The sequence below is a fragment of the Castanea sativa genome, chromosome 6 (assembly GCF_040712315.1).
Source record: "Castanea sativa cultivar Marrone di Chiusa Pesio chromosome 6, ASM4071231v1".
In the NCBI taxonomy this organism is placed as follows: domain Eukaryota; kingdom Viridiplantae; phylum Streptophyta; class Magnoliopsida; order Fagales; family Fagaceae; genus Castanea; species Castanea sativa.
Genome location: NC_134018.1, coordinates 57,724,956 through 57,746,115, shown reverse-complemented (window position 1 = coordinate 57,746,115; position 21,160 = coordinate 57,724,956). Strand labels below are relative to the sequence as shown.

At 35.8% G+C, this 21,160-nt stretch overlaps 1 protein-coding gene across 1 annotated transcript; it reads right to left on the bottom strand.

Annotated features, from left to right (window-relative positions):
• Positions 1-1,924: 1,924 nt before the first annotated feature.
• Positions 1,925-18,668, bottom strand: LOC142639106 (endoribonuclease Dicer homolog 1). Its single transcript, XM_075813205.1, has 20 exons — positions 16,839-18,668; positions 16,617-16,730; positions 11,769-11,979; positions 11,193-11,587; positions 10,886-11,117; positions 10,269-10,441; positions 10,052-10,174; positions 9,788-9,948; positions 9,355-9,588; positions 9,099-9,249; positions 8,835-9,017; positions 6,069-6,230; positions 5,900-5,995; positions 5,178-5,806; positions 4,673-4,773; positions 4,390-4,589; positions 3,392-4,312; positions 2,942-3,106; positions 2,442-2,815; positions 1,925-2,324 (listed from the first exon to the last, which is right to left on the bottom strand). Exons 1-20 carry the CDS (start codon positions 17,997-17,999, stop codon positions 2,147-2,149), a joined length of 5,964 nt encoding a protein of 1,987 aa, XP_075669320.1. The 5' UTR covers positions 18,000-18,668; the 3' UTR covers positions 1,925-2,146.
• Positions 18,669-21,160: the final 2,492 nt, after the last annotated feature.

Sequence of the window (21,160 nt, the reverse complement as noted above, 5' to 3'; positions counted from 1 at the left end):
TTGCGAATGTGACACGTGTCTAAAATAGACACGTGTCTAAAATAGACACGTGTTACCATCAGTGCACCCATTAGCATTAACCCCCCCAAAAAAAAAAGGTTACAAATCCCGGTTGCTATTACACTACTCGGTTATAGGTATATAAAATTTGTTGCCCAACTATGAACAATATATAACCCTACTGATTTATGGGCTGTAAAAAATAAAAAGACAAATTTTAATAAAGTAAAAGAGGAAGAGAAAGAATTGATTTGTTTATATTATGCCTTAGTATATTTTATATTATTTTAATGAGTTGTATGTAAAATATAAACTGAGATATTAAGTGAATGATAAAATTAATAAAATAAATTTTGATGATCGGATGGCGGATGGCGGATGCTAATGCTCTAAGGTTATAGACGTAACAAATAGCAAAGTGCTAAAAAAATTTAGCAATTGCAACCCAGGTAAACTAGGTTTTGGGTGTGTGTGGATGTAAAATAGCCATTTAGGGGGTTAAGTATTATTCACAGCAAAATATCTAAAAATTTTAGTTTTTAGAAACTCAAAATACGACTTTATCTATTTTAACATCTCACTTTATAATACACTCAACATCAAAGATTTTATTTTAACATTCAATACATTAAAATAATATAAAGAATATAATAAAATAATATATCCAACATAATAAACAATAACCACAACCATCAACATATTAAAATACTATTTTTAACAACCGACATTAAAAAATTATTTCTTTTGTTTTAAGTTTAAGGTACAATGAACTGCTAGATATTAGCTCACTGTAGCTCAAAGTCAAAATTTTTTGAATATAGCTTCTTTGATGTAGAAACAATTTTAGGGATTGGTTGCTAATTAGGGATGCTCTAACCTCCAATGCTTTAGGTAATTTGAACCTCGAATGTTTTTCTTAAAAAACAAAAAGAAGTGCAAATTGAGTTTCAAGATTCTTGAACAACCTCAGCTTACATGGTATATTTATGCATAAATTTTCATTATCTCTATTTTTTATAAATAATTATCTCACGCATCATATATATGCATTCTTTCTCTCAGTGTATAGGGTCTATACTCTATAGCAGTATGAGACAAACACACTCGCTATGAGAAGGAGGGTACATATATCCAATACATGAGATACTTTCTTCTCATTTAGAATGTATTTTTCATCTGACCATTTCAACCATACCTTGTCTCACCCCTAAAAGATCTATATAAATAAATAGCTACTCAGTATGAACTGCATAAGAATTCTTTATTGCTACCTCTTGCAATTAATATATCTAATTTTCGTATCTGTCACCCTGAATTGAGAAACAAAGTTCTTAACTCCATTGTTTTGCATATTTTATCAAGCTTTTCAATTCATATTTTTCAAACTAAGTATTTTAGGGGAAAAATCATGAAAAGATTGAGATCCATAGTCTAATAATAACTATGAGATCTATGAGACACACTCACTATGAGAAAAATAGTACATATATCTGATACATGAGATACTTTCTTCCCTGTTAGAATGTATCTTTTATTTGACTATTTCAACCATGCCTTATCTCACCCCCAAAAGATCTATATAAATAAATGGCTACTCAATATGAACTGCGTTAAGAATTCTTCACTGCTCCCTCTTGCAATTAATATAATCTAATTTCGTATCTCTCACCCTGAATTGGGCAGCAGAGTTCTTACATCCACTGTCTTGCATATTTTATCAAGCTTTTCAATTCATATTTTTCATACAAGTATTTTAAGGAAAAATCATGAAAAGATTGAGATCCTTAGTCTGATAATAACTAATAACTTGTGCAAAATGAATGTGCCAAGAACCTTGTTGCACGATGACATGATATAAACTTGTGCAACAAATGTTCCATAACAATAACACACATACAAAGCCAGAATCACATTTTTCTCCAGCTAGCCAAAAATATCTGCTCGCTTCATTTCTTACCAAATTGTTGACAAGCGCTACAGGTTTACTATTTTCTTTAATAAAGTTGGAAAAAAAATATTTAAAGTCGACAAAGGAAGAGGCAACAATATGTAAAAAACTGTGCCTCCCGTTGAATATTAATGGTTAGACTTAGACATGATATTTCAACTGCAAAATTTTAGTATTGTAACTTTTAACTCATTGCCATCACGAGTACAATCTATTTATGAGTTCCAATAGAAGAACAGCAGCAGAATCTTTGGCCTTTTTGACGCTTGGCATAGGATCTCCCACACATTCATCTGTCCAGCCTCTATCAGTAGTATTCACGCGTACAGCAAATGTAAACCGCTTTGCATGTGCAGGGCCACCCTCGTTTACACACCTAAAATTGCAAGTATCAAGTTCTCAATAAGCAAATTCTCACATAATTGACTCACTTGTATGATTCTTCAATATGGAAAATGTACCCAAAAGAAAAAACCATTCATTGTTTCCTTACCTATAGAATGGCATGGGCCAATTTCTACGCAAGCAGATATCATTCAACGTTTGTCTTGTAAATGTTTGGCTCCCATTCTTCTTTTTCTTCCCATTTTCATCATCATTCTCCTTAGCTTCAGCCGTTTCCTTCTCTTTCAAAGCAGCAAGCGCGTTTCTTGCGGCTAGTTTCTGTGCCATCTTCTTTTGTGGATTCTGAGCAATTCCTATCTGGACACCATCAATAAAGACTTCAACCGTAGCCACATTTCCACTTCGACTTGCTTTGTATTCCAGACCTTCAGCCTGTTGTTGGCACCGTTCCTGCAGCTCACGCACAGGATGCATTGGGAGTGTCTCCGGGGTAACCATTGGTTGCAAGAGAGGTTGAAACACCTGGAGACAATGAGGTTTCAAAGTTGAGAAATTTCCTATATCATTTCTTATCATTCAAATCCCAAAATGGAAGGAAAACAAAGAGGAATGGACAATAGAAAACTTGGACACTTTGCTGAAACTAACCTTCCAAACAACTGAAGTCTCACGTCCACTGTCAAGAAAAATGGCACCAGCAATGGATTCAACAATGTCACCAAGAACTTTTGGAGCTTTACAGTCACTAAGACCAAAGGAGTTGAATCCTGGCTTTAACAATTCATCTTGAACTTCTTTCACAAAGTCCCGAATCTGCACACAGAATCCAAAAACCATGTCATGAAGATGACATATAAGCAACTAACTAGCTTTAGGGAAAGAAAACTATGGCCAGCCCACGCAGCTTTTTTTCAGTACATGCCAACTGTTTAACAAAAGGTGCTTTGAAACTCATTGAATTGGTGGTCCACTATGGAATTTGGTCAAACCACCAATTAGGAGCCTTTGATAAGAAATAATCCAATAGATGATTCAAATATAAAAGAATTTCTGTCATGAAGTAAAAAAGAATTTAAAGGCTATAAACAGAAAGAAAACCTGTTTTTCAAGAGCACTTGACCCATGCCGAAGGTGCACATGGAGATTATGTTTGACAGCAACACGTGCAAAATTTTCATTGTTAACAGCAGCAGCTCGCAGATCAGTCAAGCGCCCCGGGGGAAGATCTGTGTATGTGAAGAACAAATGCCTTGTTATGAGATGATCTAAAACAGCATCACCGACAAACTCCAAACGCTGATAGCAGGCTACTCCAGAAGATGGTCGCGAAGCATGAGTAATAGCCTCCACCAAAAGTCCCCTGTCATTAAACTTAATGTTCAAAGCACCTTCTAAGGCATCAAAGTTGATACTTCTAAGTATGCTCTCGGGAACATTTGATGGCCTCGATATGCACTCCATCTCATCAGCATCAAATTCCACTTGAATGCCAATCCATTTCATGAGGTGATTAGCAGAAATTTTCCCACCTTCAACATAATAAACTCCAATAAGTGCTTCAACAACATCTGCAAGTGTCTTGCTGGAGAGGACTCTATATGAACTTGAGTCACCCTCAAGCTCACCATCTTCCATTTCGTCATTTTCATATCCGTCAATGCACTGATCCACCCCACGTTCAGTCTCAGTAAGTGATCCATCCTGATCAAATAAGGATGATTCTCCATCCTTGGTATCCTCATCAAAGACAGGCAGAACCCCAGGAGCAGCCCAACGAGATGGAGCAAAGCGGTCTGCTTGGATATATGATTGAAGCCCTTTGCCCAATGCAAACTGATACAAAACCATGTTACTCACCTTTTGTTGTCTCATCCTAGTAAGCTGACCCTCATGTTTCTGTGGGTATCTAAGAAAAAGAAATCGACTAACAACCCATTTCAGGTAAGCATCTCCCAGAAGCTCTGCTCGTTCATAACAGAAAGTCTCCTGGCATGAAGCAGCAGTCAAGGCTTCCAAGATCTGTAGATAAAGGAAGGCTGTCAGTTAACAAGTAGTAAATAAGAATTTTAATTCAACAATCTGAGATCAGAAAATACCTTTGAAGCAGGGACAGGATAGTTTATTATATCCTTAAGCTGAACTGCAAGTAACATGCTTTCAACCCTCCTCATTATAGAGGGCAATCTCTGGGCACCACGAACAAGTGATCCAGGAAGTGGGTGTACTAAGCACAGCTCAGGAGGAAGGAACACATAGTATGTTTTGTCAAGATTCTCTTCAGTTTCGCCTTCATGTCCTTCACAGATATAACACACTCTACTAGCTCAAGAAGCAACAAATTTTTAGCAAACATTATAAGACAGGAAAAGGAGAGCATACCTTCCTTGTGTTCGAATCGAGGGGACAGAAGATTCTTACAATATGAGACACCACGTCCTCTAATTAGGGGTTGGTGCTTATACATCAGCTCAACTCCATACCTATTTAAAGAAAACCCAATAGCCAAATGCACCTTTTGTTGTGCAAGAAGAAACAGAAAGCTTTTCTAATCTGTAAGGATTCATAAACTATTGCCAAATGCGAAATGTGTGGAACAAAGACTTATATAGTCCCACACTTACACCTGACAATAGTCAACTATATCCTTCACAAATTGAAATTAGCTTTCCTCTTCTTCAGGCACAACATCTGAGGTGCAATGTGGCTAGTTGGTTGATAAATTAGAATCAAACAATTTCTAGACAATATGGGAAGAGGGGGAGGGGGGGGGGGGGGAAATAGGGATTCTTTTCTTTTTATCTTGGGGGAAGGGGGGTGTTCATAAAAACAAGTTGAAAGAAACTTAAAGGAGGCAGACAATTTGAAATTGAAACATTTATCTTACTTTTGCTTGTAGTAATCAGCATACGAGCTGTACTCAAGAGGACCAAGATAGCCTTCTTTCCTTGGGAAAGAATTCTCTGCAGTCATCTCATAGCGTACTGAGTCCACATAAAACCTCTTACCCGAGTGAGCAGCTGTTAAAATTCTCCCAACTAAATCTTCTGCACTCATACAACCATCAGCCATCATCAATTTACCTTTGGTCAAATCTGCATGCTTTGGCAATTCCACATTATCCCAACTAGGAACCAATCCTGAAGCTTTCACAACATCAAACTGTGCCACAGCTCCTCTGATTCCATATGTGGGATGGGATTTCTGTCCAAAAGCCATCCCATGACGCAATTTTCCAAACCCATACTCCCTTCTGTCTCCACCAAGTGTCCTCTCGTTTGTACCAAGATAAACATCTGGTCGAGCTCTTTGAAGGGGATTATTCCATGCCTTTGTATTAATAATTTTTTCAATTAGATCCCAATCAATTTCTCTCATAGGATCTACAGACTTATCGCTAACCACGGGGACAAACAAATATGCCTTTGCAGGATCCCAAGGAGTAGTGGAAGGTTCAACATCCACATCCAGTACAATGCTCATCAATCTCACATGAAAACTCTTAAGGGATGCCAACTGCAAACCACTCAAAGTAGGAATAGCATCAGTAACTGAATATATAAAAAGTAAAAATGGTTTAAATAAACTATACTCAATTGGGTAACCAACCTGACTTTCAGTCATATCTATTGACCCCTTGAAGACAAGCGATGCCTTTGTAGTCATGGTTCGAGCGATAAATAGATCCATCGACATCGATAATACCTAATGACAAGAAATGTAATCAGTGGAAAAAAAAATGGATTCACCATACAAATGACACATGAAAAGAAAATACCTCTGCATCCAGCCCATTGCCGAAAAGTACTGCAAAATCTGAAACTTGAGTCAAGAACGGATCTTTTGAAGAGCCAAAGTTTTCACATTTAACGGCATACATATTAAGATGAATCAAATTTGAGTTGTTACAAACATCTCTTCCAGATAAAATCCATTCTCCCTGAAAGACCAGAGACAGTTAAGCAAGTATGCATTTTAAAGATAACCATTATAGAAAAAGAAACCTCAAACATGGTTGTTGGAATAATAAAATGCATTATATGTGTAATACAGAGTCCGACACATTTTGTTAGATGTAGTACAAAACACAATACAAAGCTATAATTGCAACAAAGTTAAATTAAACCCTTTGGCTTTTTCAACTGATTCACACAATCATTTCACATCCCTTTGAAGACGCTGTGTGAATAAACTTTAATTACAAGAGATTATCTATTGGCCTCTAATGTTTTTGATACTCTCTCTCAGCTTCAACATTTTTTTCTCTACAGGAAACAAAACAAAGAAAATTTTTCCATGACCTATTTACTTAAAAGAGAATCAATTAAATATAACTTTCCAAGAAGTCAGAAGTTCTACCTTTTTCAGTCAAAAAAAAAAAAAAAAGTCAGAAGTTGAAAAACACTTTGATATTATTCATGGGTCCTATTACACTTTTTAGTACTATTCATGAGTTCTACTGTACTATTTCATCTACCTTTTAATTTTATCTACAATACTTTCAGCAAAAAGTTTTCAGTTTCAGCTAAATAAGTTGTTCCCAAACAGACACTAAATTAAAAATTAGTCATGGACCATAATATGGTAGTTTATAGTTTATAAAATTATGCTGTTACAACATATGGCTACCGTATGATTCATGGTTTTTCTTCCCAGCCTACCCCTCCCCCAACACCCCCCACCCCCTCTCCCCCAGGTAAAGAGAAACTTATTATGTTAAAACTTTATGTGGAAAGTTAAATTTCTTAAAATTAAGCTTTGATGAACCACATTATCATGAAATGCTTTATTAGATATATTTCTAAGTTTTCATATGTCCCTCTCTTAGTTATCATGTCCTTTTGCCTCATCTTCCCTTCTTCAAATGTTATACTACTACCAGACAAGTAACAAAATATATAAAGTTCCACACACAACACCATTGAAAGTGGAAACTCTTTTCTCAGCCACTGCAGTAATTTTTACCTACAAGAACTAAAATTATCAAAGTTAAAAATTCACATGGGTAGTTTTTTAAGTTGCCACATAGTGGGTTCAAGGAACTTTCCTCCAAATTCTTTCCTTCCTAAATATACTGTACGCGAAATTATCAACTCTGATAACTTATCAAAAAAAAAAAAAAAAAGATTATCAACTTTGCTAGGTGCAAATGCACAAGATTAAAGAGAACTTATCATTTTCTTACACACTAATTAATATACAAAAGTTATCTAGTATGCTAAACATAAAAAAAATATTCAAAAAGAATTTTAGCAACCCCACTAAAGTTATGCTAGATAATTATTTTTCATAAAGTATAATTCATCAATTATCATATCCATGGGTCTGTTTGGGATCTGCTTATTTTGTTGAAACTGAAAACTTTTTGCTAAAAGTACTGTAAATAAAGGTAAAAGTTAGCTGAAATAGTATAGTGATACTCATGAATAGTACCAAAAAGAGCAGTAAGACCCACAAATAGTAGCAAAAATAAGCTGAATGGTAAAATAAATTTGCAAAATTAATCATGCCAAACAAACACGATATTGAAATTTTAGCCATTTGAATAAAATTTTGTATTAAAAAAAATCTTCCCTATTACAAATACTATAACAAACCAAATCGCCATTATTTTAATGTAATTTTTCAAAAGAGAAAAGAAAAATTTCTCCTATTCTCTCAAGTGCTATTTTATCCATTACATTAAATCTTCCATATCTGGGTTTTATTTCTTTATTTTTTTATAAGTAATAAAAGTTTTATTGATGATGAAAAATACATTATGTCCACAATGATGAACACAAAGTAAAAAAAGAAGCATTCATTTCTTCCATATTTAGGTATTACTTTAAGCAGTACTATAAATTTAACATTTTGAGTCTTAGTCAATGTTGAGAGACAATTGAACACAAAAGCAAATAATAATAAAAAATCTGCAATTTCCATGTATTACCAGTTCATAAATCAAACTTATTACTCATAACTGAATAAATAAATAAAAGAGGTAGATTTTTAGAACAAATATTTTTTTTAGGGGGGGGTCACCTAGGGCAGCTGTGTTTGGAGGGCCACACTAGCCAGCTGGCCAATATTATTTTCTTGAGGGGTCATTGGGTCAACTCAAACATTTTAGGTCCAACCTTTAGAAAATACACTATGAAAAAAAAAATTTAATTTCAGGGAAAGGCCAATCTAAAGCTTAGGCTGCAATACCAACAGTTTGTGCCAAATGTAAATAAACTTCTGCCAGCTTGAGGGCCAGGAAGACTTTGCAAACAGAGGATAAGTTAGAACTTATAATAGCATTGGCGCCAAAATTGTAAAAATAGAGGATGTCACAGCACAGATATAACCCACTATCTATACCATCAGGGGGTTTTTTTTCCTCTCAATTTGTAGAAATTCAATGGTACTTAATTGTCAGTGTTCTGTGTGGCAGGGAAAAAAAAGGTGTACTTTTACAGTAATGGACGGTCTTCAATTATGCTTTCATTTTGCTAATCAGAAATACACCCCCCCAAAACAACAAAAATGCCTTAACTGTGTGGTTGCGGTATTAACTAACCTTAAGAACATCAGCCACGCCTTCAGGATAGAACTCTCTATGCCTAGCTGTCCCAGGGAGTGGATCTCCCTCATCATTCTGATCAACCTTTTCTCTTTCTTCCCCACTTCCCTTGTCTGGCAAGAGCATGTCAGTAAATGCTCCCATCTCATGCAGCTTCTTACAAGCAGCCAGACAAACAGCCTGCAGAATAAGTAGATTATAAACTATCATTAAATAAGACTCAGGAGAAGCTAACATGATCGCAATGAACTAAAAGCTTGCCTGCTGTGCTAGGCGCATTGAACTGCATACAGGACCCTCAAGTTTCTCAAATGGTGCATTACAGGGTAGTTGAAGCTTGCATGAATATTCAGTGGGACCTCCAGGCTTTTCATGCTTCTCCATAATAAACTCAGGACGAAGTATTGAATATCTGAATAAAAGATGAAAAAAATCAAGTAAAATTTTGATCATACTAATAACCCTGAACATCAAGGAATATAGTATGTAATATTTTTCAGAGTGGTGAACAAAAAACCTGTCACTGGGTAGTTGAGAGCAGTAGAAATGAACAAGTCCAACAGAAGAATTTAAGCTTACAACTGCACCAGTTGACTCCACCTGGTAAACTGTACCCGGAGATGAATCCACTGAAATTAACCTCGAAATGTCTTTAATATGACTAAGGTCAGTTCTCTCTATCGCTTCTTTCCGCAAAATCTCCTCACTATTCCTAGCATTCCTTAAGAATGCTTCATGTGACAAATTTCCCCTAGAGAGAGTACAAAAAATTGAGCTCTTACAAATACACCAACATTTGAAAGGTCATAAATAAGTTACAAGAACTAACAGCAACACTGAGCCAGACCCAACACAAGTACCATGTGAATAACAATACCAAGAGAAAACATAGACATTTGAGTTTTTTTGCTGGACTATACTGACATTGGGAAAAGAGCAGACATAAGTACCTCTCAACCATCAGGATGTAATCAGACCCAGGCTTTCTAGCACGGCCCCTAGACTGAATGTATGCCAAGACAGTTTTTGCAAGGTCAAAGCGAATGACAACATTGCACTGTCGAATATCAAGTCCTTCCTCAGCAACACTAGTAGCAACTAACAATGTCACCTAGAAAACAAGTACAAGAATTTGTGAGACGCAAGAATATCTAAACATAAAAAATTCATCTTTTATGTAAAACAGTTCAGTGAGCACAGAATTCAAAACATACACGACCATCCCGGAATTTGGCAATTGTGTCCTGCATTTGGCATGTCCGCATTTCATGACTATTGTTGTGACCTATCAAGCTTGCACATTTAATAAAACTTAGAGATGGAAGCTCTGCAAATACCTGCATTCTTGGAAGAATATAACAATATACTGTGACAAACTTGGAAAACTAAATCAATAAATGCAAAGAGAAAACCATGTATTAACATATCAACCTTTGGAAGAACTAAAGCAGACACAACTCGCTCAACAAAAATGATTGCACGGAAATCTTCTGTCTGCTGGTACTTGAGAAGTATTTTAATCAGTGACTGCACTTTTGGCGTCACTTTTCCATCAGCAACAGCAGCACCTATTATCACATCCACATGCTCCCCACCAGATACAACTACAAGTACACCCGTTTGGAAAAAAATGTCAATATATTTATCATATAAACATCTGGCAATTCATAAATGCATGGACAGAGAGACAAGTTCGCTGTGTTGGTCAGTCACTTGGACAACCTGGCATATATTTAAAGCTCACCTGGATGGGGCAAACGTCCTTTGAATGCTCTAAACACATAAGAGCACCAAAAATATATTTCAAGTACAGGTGAAGATAGTAATTTAACTACAATAATCCAGGATTTAATATAAGCAAAAGTCACTACTTTTTACCATATTCAGACATTCCCAATACCAAAATGAACTGAATAATTATAACATTGCTATGGGGTAGAGAGAAAAGGGGGGGGGGGGGGGGGGAATAAAAATATGTTGGGATCAGCATTAGCTACCCAATATCTTAAATGTTTATTCCATTTAATCACAAGTCAGCAATTACTCACCATGACTGTCAGGAAGCTCTCCCTCCTCAATCTCATCAGCATCAGTCCCATTCTGAGCCACACCACTTTCTAAGTCTTCAGCTTTAGTATCCTTGTCAGAAACAGCCCCCTCAGATAATTGGCATTGTAAGAGGGATACAACTTTGTTCAGGTAGGATTCTTGAAACTTGACATCAAGCTGGTAGTTTGCCCTCTCATCATTTTGTAAAGCAGTCAAAAAAGATTGAGCAACCTGCAAAAGAATAATTTCATATAGTTGACCAGGAGTAAATGACTAGAACAGCTTATACTTGTAAGAAAACAGTACCTTATAAGCGCACCACTGACCCAGTTCACCAAGTGCATAGTTTATAGCCCTCAACTTTTGAATTAAATTAGCAGCCCCATCACATTCTGTCCTTTCAGAAACACCATAGACTTGGCGCAACTCCTCCTTGGCCCCGGCATCTCTAGCGCCCATAAACTGCCATTTACTTCGTCTACAACTCGATTTTGCAGCTTCTTCAACTTCAGCTTCCATTTGTTTTATCTGTTCATGTAGGGACCATAAGCTAGCTGCTTTGTCATACTCCACCACAACTTCTGAGGGCATTGGCACATGTTTCTCAAGCTCTTTACGGTCTTTAATGGTACAAACTATGGAATCTAGTTTACTTTCAAGATTACGAATCTTTATTGCACAATCTACTTGGCTGGAGACACCTGAATAGATCATATCATGGGTAGCATAAACATGTTGCATAAGACGTGAGAAAAAAGAAATCGTGACTAATAATAAAATCTAAATTGATGAGAAGACCCTTGTAAGGATTTTAATAGCTTAAAAAAGAGGAACATAAATGATAGAAAATGAGAACATTATTGTCACACAGAGAGCAATTACCCTTTAAGTTAACAGGAGAAGCAGTCATTCCAAAAACAGATGGCCTCTTCTCCTTTTGCGTTGTATGATAGAACTCAGACATCACTAAAGAATATGGATGTTTCTTCACAGCATGATGACACTCATCCAGAATAAGGAGATTAATTGCTTCCATTTTTATTATACTGTGTCTCAGAATGTTCAACAGAATTTGAGCTGTCATCACCAAAACCTGCAGCAAGAATAAGCAATTGGGTGAACTGGTGTAGAAGCAGGCACCACCCGAGTTCCAAGACCAATAATAATAATAAAATCAATTATAATAACATAAGAACCTTCTGTTTTTGATGCAGTAATCTTTCAATGGTAACACACATTCGCCATAAATTTTTTTTTCCAGATTCTGTAAGAGTCCCATCACACAAGACCAACACATATCTGAGGCATCAATCACAGCCATGACACGCTAATAAATCTAATTTTTCAGGGAAATTACAAATGCTTGGTCAAATTGAGATGGAGAGCAGATTCTGTTAGCACTTCCTTTGGAACCAATTCATGACTGAATTAACCTTAAATTCAATTCAATTAGTCAAGATAAAATGAATTGAAATTTAAACTCATATTTTAACTCATAGATGAATTGATGAAATGAACTTTGTAGATTTTAAGCCCAATTTATGTGTTTGGAATAAACAAGAATTGAAAAGGAGTGCAATTGTAATCAATTTTTTGTGTGTGGGGGTGGGGGGGGGGGGGTGAGGCACATAAGATGAACAGCATTGAAACCATACTACCCCCACTACATGTTGATTTACAATCTAATTTTGTAAAAACCAAATAAAAGTTAAAAATTTAATCATTCATTTATGTTTCTTAACAAAATTTGAGAGAGAGTAGAAGGGAACATATGTTCTCAAATGCTGGTATGTAACATGTGGGAGTGGAAAAATGTAGAGATATTTTTAGTAATTGGTAAAAGAGTCTTACAACAAGAAATGAACCAAATCTGATATAATTAGGTCCATTGTTAGCCAACCCACATGAATTCTAAAACATTTCAATTCATATAGGGAAGTTGTGGTTCCAAACATATGCTCTCAATTTGAATTCAATTCATTTTGGTACAAAACACATGAATTGGACTAAATTATACTAATTCAATTCATTTTGGAATATTCATGGGTTTCCAAACACATTATTAGCATATGCCTCTCTCATATTGAATACACTAAGACAGACGCCATCATGGCCTACATTGTGGCATGATCAACTTGTAACTTAAGATTATGCTTAACTGTAGAACACATAATTGTTGGACAGTGCATGCAAAAACAGGAATGGCAATAGGGCAAGACAGGGTGGGATCAGGGGCCCCATCCCCACCCTGTTCTCTCAGTGGGACAATTGCAAGGTGGATGGGGGACAAAGCAGGTTAGATGTATTTTTCCATCCCTAATGAGGTGGCTTTACAACATTTATAAGGTAGAGATGAAAGAATAAGGGGAGGCATAGTCATGTGAGTGCTAAAAGAGAGAGAAAACAAGGGTTTTAAGGGATGGTAACAAAAAAATAGATTTCATGCATAAAAAAAGATTAAATTTTATATATATGGGGCAAGATGAGGAGGGGCAACAAAACCTGTCCCCGCCCCATCACCTCTTTGGGGCTAGGAAAATCCACGCAGGACATGATGGGTCAAGCAGAGCAAAGAATTTTTGCCATTCCGACGCCAAATGGCCAAATAAAGATTCACGTGTAAATTCTCAAACCTAATACTTCCCATGAATTTACTAAGGGAGCTATGTCAGCATCAAACACATGGACCCACCTTCAAGATTCAAAAATTTTAAGGCCAAAATTCAAACACGCTCTAAAGTAAACCAATTCCCATGAATCCCACCTAACCTGGATTTCCAAGAAAGTGAAAAACAAAATTCAACTTTCATCTCCTCAAAGGAGACAGCCATAAGAGCCCTGAATATCCAATAGTTGATGCCAAGAACATATAAAATTCAAACCTACCAAATGTCCCTTTAAAGCTCCCCCTAAAGGAGATTCAGAGAAATGAGTGTAGACGACTAAATTCTTGATAGGTCGGGAATTTTCCCTCTCTACAATGAGAAGAAGAAGAAGAAACAATGCCAAACAAAGATTATCTCTTCAATGTTTTCAGCAATTCTTTCAAACCACATATCTGATGGATGTCAAGAATTGCCCCAACCCATGAAGCTTGCCCGTATCATCCTCACAAAAACACCAAACACTATTTCCATGAGAAATCAATGTTTCACAAAGTATCATTATATATTTCCAAAAGGAAATACTTTTTTGATAGGTAACTTAAAGCGAATACTCTGACACAATGACAAAGAAAAGTCTAATGCATGAACATATAATCAATCATCTGACCATTTTTTTAACACAAATGCAGTTTCAAGCTGAGAGCTAAACAAGAAAAAACCTTCTAGAGTGCAACTTCTCATTAGTATTTGTCCCACTGTGCAACAGTGTTTACACCACATCCGTAAAGCCTAGGGGAAACTTTGCCCATCCAAATCAATTGGCAAGATAGGGGACCAGCCATCAGTCACTAAACACCAACACCTATCATCTAGAGAATAATTGGACAAATAAACATCACTCAATGCTTAGAGAGAGAACTAGGCTCACTATTTCAAGGTAACATAAGTTTCCTAAAAAAATTTGGTCACACAAAATGCCACCAATATGGTGAATTCAAAGATCACAATCATTCCCTCCCTCTAGGAGATGAAGGAATGCTTCTTTGGAAGGACTGACTCCCCACAGGTTCTCCAATAACCAACAAGTTCTCCTGTATTATATCATCACATTTCATCTTTAATCCATATACTCATACTTGTTTTCCATCAAACAAGTGCAAATTTAAACTTAGCAAAACATATGTAATCATTTTAAGAAGAAAAAAAAAAAGTACTTTGATTTTAGGTCTATAGTCATATAATAAGCTGCCAGATTATTGATAAAAGTAATAACTCATTACAAAGCACAAAAAGGCACAACTCTAGTACATGGGAAATACATAAGGAAAAAATTAACAAAGAAAACGCTGCTAGATTATTGTCATAGGCAAGCTTGTGGAGATCAGTAGTCCAAATCTTCCCTCCCCTCCCACTCACCTTGTGGCCAAAACTTACTTATCAAATCTTTCCCCCCCTCCACTCAACATTAAACTTGAGTGAAATTTTAGAAATGGCAAATTAGTAATGACATGTTTGTATACTGAAAATTACTGGTAGTGGAAGGTGAGGACAGATCAGAAAATATTTTTGCTAGGTAGAGGAAAGATCAAAAATATATAAATAAATAAACAAGGGAAAGTACGTTTTTTCTTTTTTCTTTTTAAATTGGTATGTTAAATTGCGCACCCATGTTTTGAACCCACAACCTCAGCCCCCACGTGTTCTTATAAAAGCAGAATGTGCCATTTAGGCCATATCTCACAGGCAAGGGAGAAGTACACTTCCAAAGATAGCTTTAGCACACAGCAAAAAACGAGGCAACAAGTCATCATACTGAACCTACTTATAAAGAGATATCGTATTGAATCTATAATAGTATTGAAAACTAGAGTTTTTATGATTGACACGGCACACCAGATTACAACCAGATCTCCTATTTCCACTGGTCCACTCTTGGATATTCCCACCTCCATACCCCCCTTCATTGAAGGAATACACACATACAAATAAATTTTCTTTCAACAGGACTCACTCGTTTACTCTTAATTTGGGGTTGGGTAACATTGTCTTCTACTCACCAACTTGGGCTGATGATTTCACAATCTTGATATTTGATAAAATCCGTATCCTATGGGCATTGAAATCAATCTCATTTGCATTCCAATAATTAATTTGTAGGCATATAAACTTTTTCTTTTTCTTTTTCTTTTTATAAGTCATTTTTGTATTGACTAACAAAAAATTTTACAAAGAATAGGAGGGAATCACAATCTTGAAATTTGATAAAATCCTTATCATATGGCCATTGAAGTCAATCTCATTTGCATTGCAATAATTAATCTGTAAGCATATAAACTTTTTTTTTTTTTATAAGTCATTTGTATTGAATAACAAAATTGTTTATAAAGAATCTGAGGGAAAGTCCGAGTAAAAAGGCTAAATACTGAACAATATCCACTAGAACACTAACATCTACAACACTAGAGGGCATACAAACATCTATGGATACCCATTAAAATAATTATATACCAATTTTTTTCTTGAGATTTTTTTCAAAGGCAAACCTTGGTGCACAAAGTACACAAAAGAAACACTAAAATAGGTGTCAACATCAAATCTTCTCTAAAGCCCTCATTATTTGTACACATGCTATGAACGCGTACATTGCTACAATAGCACAACAATGCCATTTACACTGTATCTCATTGTGATGAAAGAATTTTCCTTCCAACAATTAATCTATAGCCTTCTAAAGTAAAATTTCTACAATCAATAACTTCTTCTCTCTTTATATGTGTGCATAATTTGCTAGTATTTAAAAACAACACAACCGTGCTCTTTCTCCTGTATGTGGCAAAGATTTCTTTTGCAAGATCATTAACTCTATAAAACAGAGGATCCAAAAGTTCATTTTTAAATATCGGTGAGTAGCCACAATCAAATCACCTATCTTTCAATAATCGAAGCTGACAACTTATTCAAACCGTTGCCCAGGTAGTAAAAACATGACTAAACAGCTAGTCAGATAATCAATTTACAAATACGTCCATGCAGAGCAGAAATAATTAGTTATTCAAAACATAATAAAATTTTCAATAATATTTGTGAATCACATCTTATCAAAGTCAGAGAGTTCAAAAGATACCTGTTTTGTTTCAAACTCACGCTGCCATCTTCGAGCATCCCAGAAATCTTGGCCCATTTCACCACAATAATGGCCCACTTGAAAACCAGTTCGCTCACGAATAACTTCAGCTTGCTGAAATCAGTAAAAGCACGACAGCAATAATAACATCAACTCATTTTGCAATGAACATACACCATCATGGTTAAGTTGCTAAAAGAAAAATAGTCTCCAAAAGACTACCTGATAAACTAGTGGCACTTTAGGAACTAAAAAAACAGCAAGCATTTTCTTATTCTGCATTTGTAAATCGTTGCAGATACTTTTGAGAAGGAGAACAGCAATGAGTGTCTTCCCAGCCCCTGTTTCGAGAAAAGCTATTGTATTTGTGTTCTTTGCCTGTTCAAGAACATCCAATTGATACTGTCGAGCATGTTCTTCAGGGATTTTTTCCTTAGGCTCCTCAGGTTTCGCCTCATCCTTTCCATTACATTCCTGGTTTTTCTCATTAGCCACCTTCCCCTCTTTGTTACGTTCAGCTTCCCAAGTACCTACGCGAAAAACTAACTCATTCGACCCTGTCCTATCCCTCTCCCAAAAACCCTTTGCCTCCCTATCCCTCCAATCCCTATCTCTACCATCTCTCCTATTACTATTATAATGTTCTCTCCTCCTACCATTATCCCTGTCCCTCCTATCACCGTCATCCCAATCACGCTGCGACCTCTTCCTACTAGAACCTCTCTCCCTATCCTTGTTGTGATACTGCCACTGCCCTCTACTCGAATGAGGCCTGTCGTTCTTATAGTTACCAAGCTTAGCCCTTTTGCTACATCTCTCCTCACTATCAATACTCCCCCGCTCCCTCGACCACTCACCACCTCTATTCTCAACCTTTTGCACTCCATCTTCCCTGAGGGAATGGACCAATCTCTGCTCTCCATTCCCATTATCAGCTTCGTAACGCTTACAATCTCCATTCCCATTCTCCACCACCTCTTTGGATTGCACAATTGAGCCCTTCTCCTCCCCCTCAGCTTGAACCTTGGACACCCCAGATATCCCATTCTCATTCTGGAACCAGTCATCCACAATAGGACAATCCAGAATTCCATTCCCAATTAGAGTGGAATTACCATTAGCATTAGTATTAGTACCAGAGACCTGAGGGAGAGGGAGAGGGAGAGGGAGAGGGAGGCCACTTCCATTCTTGATACTATCAAGGATGTGTTCAATTCCTCCAAAGAAATCATTGTGGGAAATATTATCCACCGCAGAATCAGGAACAATAGAAGTATCAGCGTCAAAATCGGCGAAATCACAAGGTATGTCCTCATAGGCATCCAGCCAGTAAGACGGTGCCCTCAATTCCTCACCCCCTAAACCCTTACCTTCATTATCCATCACTCTCTACCTTTACTATTCCTATAAATATATAAATATAGATGCCAAATTCCAAGCACAACACAATATATATATATATATAGAAAACTGAAAACTTTCTTATAGATATAACCTCAAACAACACAAAAACCAAAACCCAAAATCTCTCAAAGGAATACTGAAAAAAAAGAAAAAGAAAAAGAAAAACAAAGTGAACAGAACTGAATGAAATCTGCTTTGTTATGGAGATAAGAAAGGCAGCTGATAAAGATGGTGTGTGTGTGAGAGTGTGTGAGAGAGAGAGAGAGATAAAGAGAGATTAGCAGAGAGAAGGAGGTGGATAGACCGTACGAAACACGCAAAAGGGGTTTAAGGGTTAAGAGAGAAAAAAAAACAAAAACAAAAAACAAAAAACCAACAAGAAGAAGAACAGAAACAGAAACAACAACAATAATAACCCTAAACCACAAACTTTGGTGTGTGATTCTTTTAGATTCCACGGTCTATCAACTCCTCCTATTCTGCTCTCTTTTTTTGACCCCCTCTTATACGTTGCTTTTTTCTTTTCTTTTTTTCTCTTCTCCTCTCTCTTCTTTTTCTGGGTATTTTCGCTCCTGCTACTCTGCTTTTTCTCTATACCTGAGTGAGAGAGAGAGAGAGAGAGAGAGAGAGCCACAGAGCAAAGTAAAGGAAGTGATGTGAGAAAAAGAAACCTGAAAATTATAAATAAAAAGTAAAAACTAAAAACCCTTCTTCTTTTTTTATTTATTAAAAACGCCGAAAGTTTTAAAAACAAAAAAACAAGTGTAAGTTTTGTTTGGAAATTGGTACATAGTCGGTATGTCATGTATGTACACAAGAACAAGTTCTAGGTTCTAGGGGTACTTTTTTTTTAACACTTTACCTTAAAAATGTTACTGTCAACGTGGATTTCATTCCACCAACCAATTAACGACACGTTTCGGATCAAACTGCATTTCACTATCTTTGGATTTGTTTTTGCTTACGTGGCGCATTTTTAGTGGCTCGTCAGATAGAGTGTTCTGAACGACCGTGATGGTGTTAAAGTGTTAGTTTTGTTTTTTTATACTTCTTTCGGTAGCTACTAGTTAAGTTAGCAAATTTAAGTACATTGACACGTGGCGTATTGTCGGACAGTAGGAGAGCCTATCAGTTTGCGCCACTCGTGCAAATATGGAATCCAGCGTGAGTAAAAGAACTGTGCTAGTGCCACATAAAATGACACAATTCGTGCCACAGTTCGTTTACGTGGTAAGTTATGATGGTAGAGAGGTAATGATAGGTCTATGTAGGGTCATCTCTTTACCGCTCACAACTCATCATATAGGCGAATTACGGAACAAGTTGTGACACTTTATATGGCACAATCATTATCAGTGAGTAAAATCTTTTTGGATTTTTATTTTTAACCCAAAAAAATAAAAATTTTAAAAGGACAAGACAATTCGCTCAAAAAGTCAAATGTGGTACAGAACATTGTGGACCGTCGGATTGGGTTTTATTCCGTGGATGAAAGGGCGAATAATTTTATCTTATTAGGATCTTCCCAATATGGGGTTTGGTGGCGATGTATCGTATCATGGTGTTTGTGTGAATTTTTTTTTTTTTTTTTTTGTTAATTATTTGTTTCTGTTATGATTTTTTCTAATTCATGAAAAATCTCTTTTTCTTTTTAAACCAAAAAGAAGAAATTCTTGTTCTTGATCATGAGCTTTTTTGTTTTTGGATTCTGTTTGGAAGATCAAATCAATTTGTGGGTCCGTGTCTTTGTTACTCTTTGTACAGATTATACAACAATAAAATCTTGGGAAATTTACACCATGTTTGGTGAGCAGTAGCACTAGAGAAAATAATCATTTTCTTTGGTTTGGTTAAAAAGAACGAAGGGAAAGAAAATAATAGTGGAGAGAGGTTGTTTCTTTGGGTTTCACCAATTTTTTTTTCTCTAAATCCATAAATTTACTCTTATAATCTTGAAAGGTTTTGAATTTTTTTTGTAAAATTATTTTTATATTCTCATAATTAATTATTAATTTATAATTTACAATGATAAAATAATAAAATTTTCTCTCTCCTTTCTCTTTCCCTCTACATCCAAACACATAAAATAAATACTTTCTTTACCTTTTCTTTTGTTTTCTTCCCTCTTCTTTTCTTTTCTCTTATCTTCTTTTCTAGAAACTTATATTTAGACTTTACCTCCCACAACTTACAAATTTTTATATTTGTAGACTAACATCACATTGAGGGTACATGATAATGTGTCGGTTCATATATTCTCTAACCTAATTTAAGTGTATATGTGTATAAAAGTACCTCCCGTAGATTTGAACTCCGACCTCTTACTCCTTCATCCCACAAGAACTTTATATTTGTAAAGTGACCATCATGTATTTTTTTTTGAGAAACGCGTACACATATATATAGGACAAGGAGATGAAATAAATGAATATACTTATAAGCTACACCAAAATTACATGCAGCAATTAATAAAGTGACCATCATATTAAGGGTGCATAGTAGTAACATTTGATTAATATTGTTTTTTTATATATACAATATAAAAATTTTACACTTACTTAATCTAATATATCCCATCAAAATCATCAAAATTATGCAGTGGGTTCAATTATTAATTTGTACAATGTTTTTTTTTTCCTTTCACGTGGGCTATGAACTATGAAGCATTTATTACGGCATTAATTACGCTTCAATTGCTGCATGAAACAGCCCACACGACCTTTGTCCTGCAGCTATTTCCCATCATAAATTTTGCTTTGGAAGGACACATCATAAATTTAACGCTGTAGTTTTTTTTTTTAGAAAAATTTAAGACCGTAGTCGATACTTTGTATTTTTTTTTAAGAAGAAAAATACGTTGTATTCTAAATAGTGATACTTGTTGAGTCTTTTGGGTAAATATTGGTAAAAATCAAGTTTTTTAGGGTTATAGTCACTGTTCAAAGTTATTTGGCGAAATGAGGAGAGAGAGTGAATTTCGGCAACATTGTTGCCGAAATTCGAAGAAAAGTATGAGAGAGAAAATGCAATCTGAGGAGAGAGAAATTTTGAGAATTTCGGCAACAGTGTTGCCGAAATTCCTTCTCTGCACTGCCGCGTGAGTGCTCAAAAGGAAAAAATAAAAACGGTTTGCGGCAATC

Bases quoted from the DNA above. Each gene is read 5' to 3' on its own strand.
- LOC142639106 (XM_075813205.1), bottom strand. From the start codon at position 17,999: ATGGATAATGAAGGTAAGGGTTTAGGGGGTGAGGAATTGAGGGCACCG. The intron at 9,250-9,354 runs GTTTTTTGTTCA...TCTTTTATTCAG, and splicing joins TCTCAACTACCCAGTGACAG to ATATTCAATACTTCGTCCTG. The intron at 2,816-2,941 runs GTTAGTTTCAGC...CATTGTCTCCAG, and splicing joins AGACTTCAGTTGTTTGGAAG to GTGTTTCAACCTCTCTTGCA.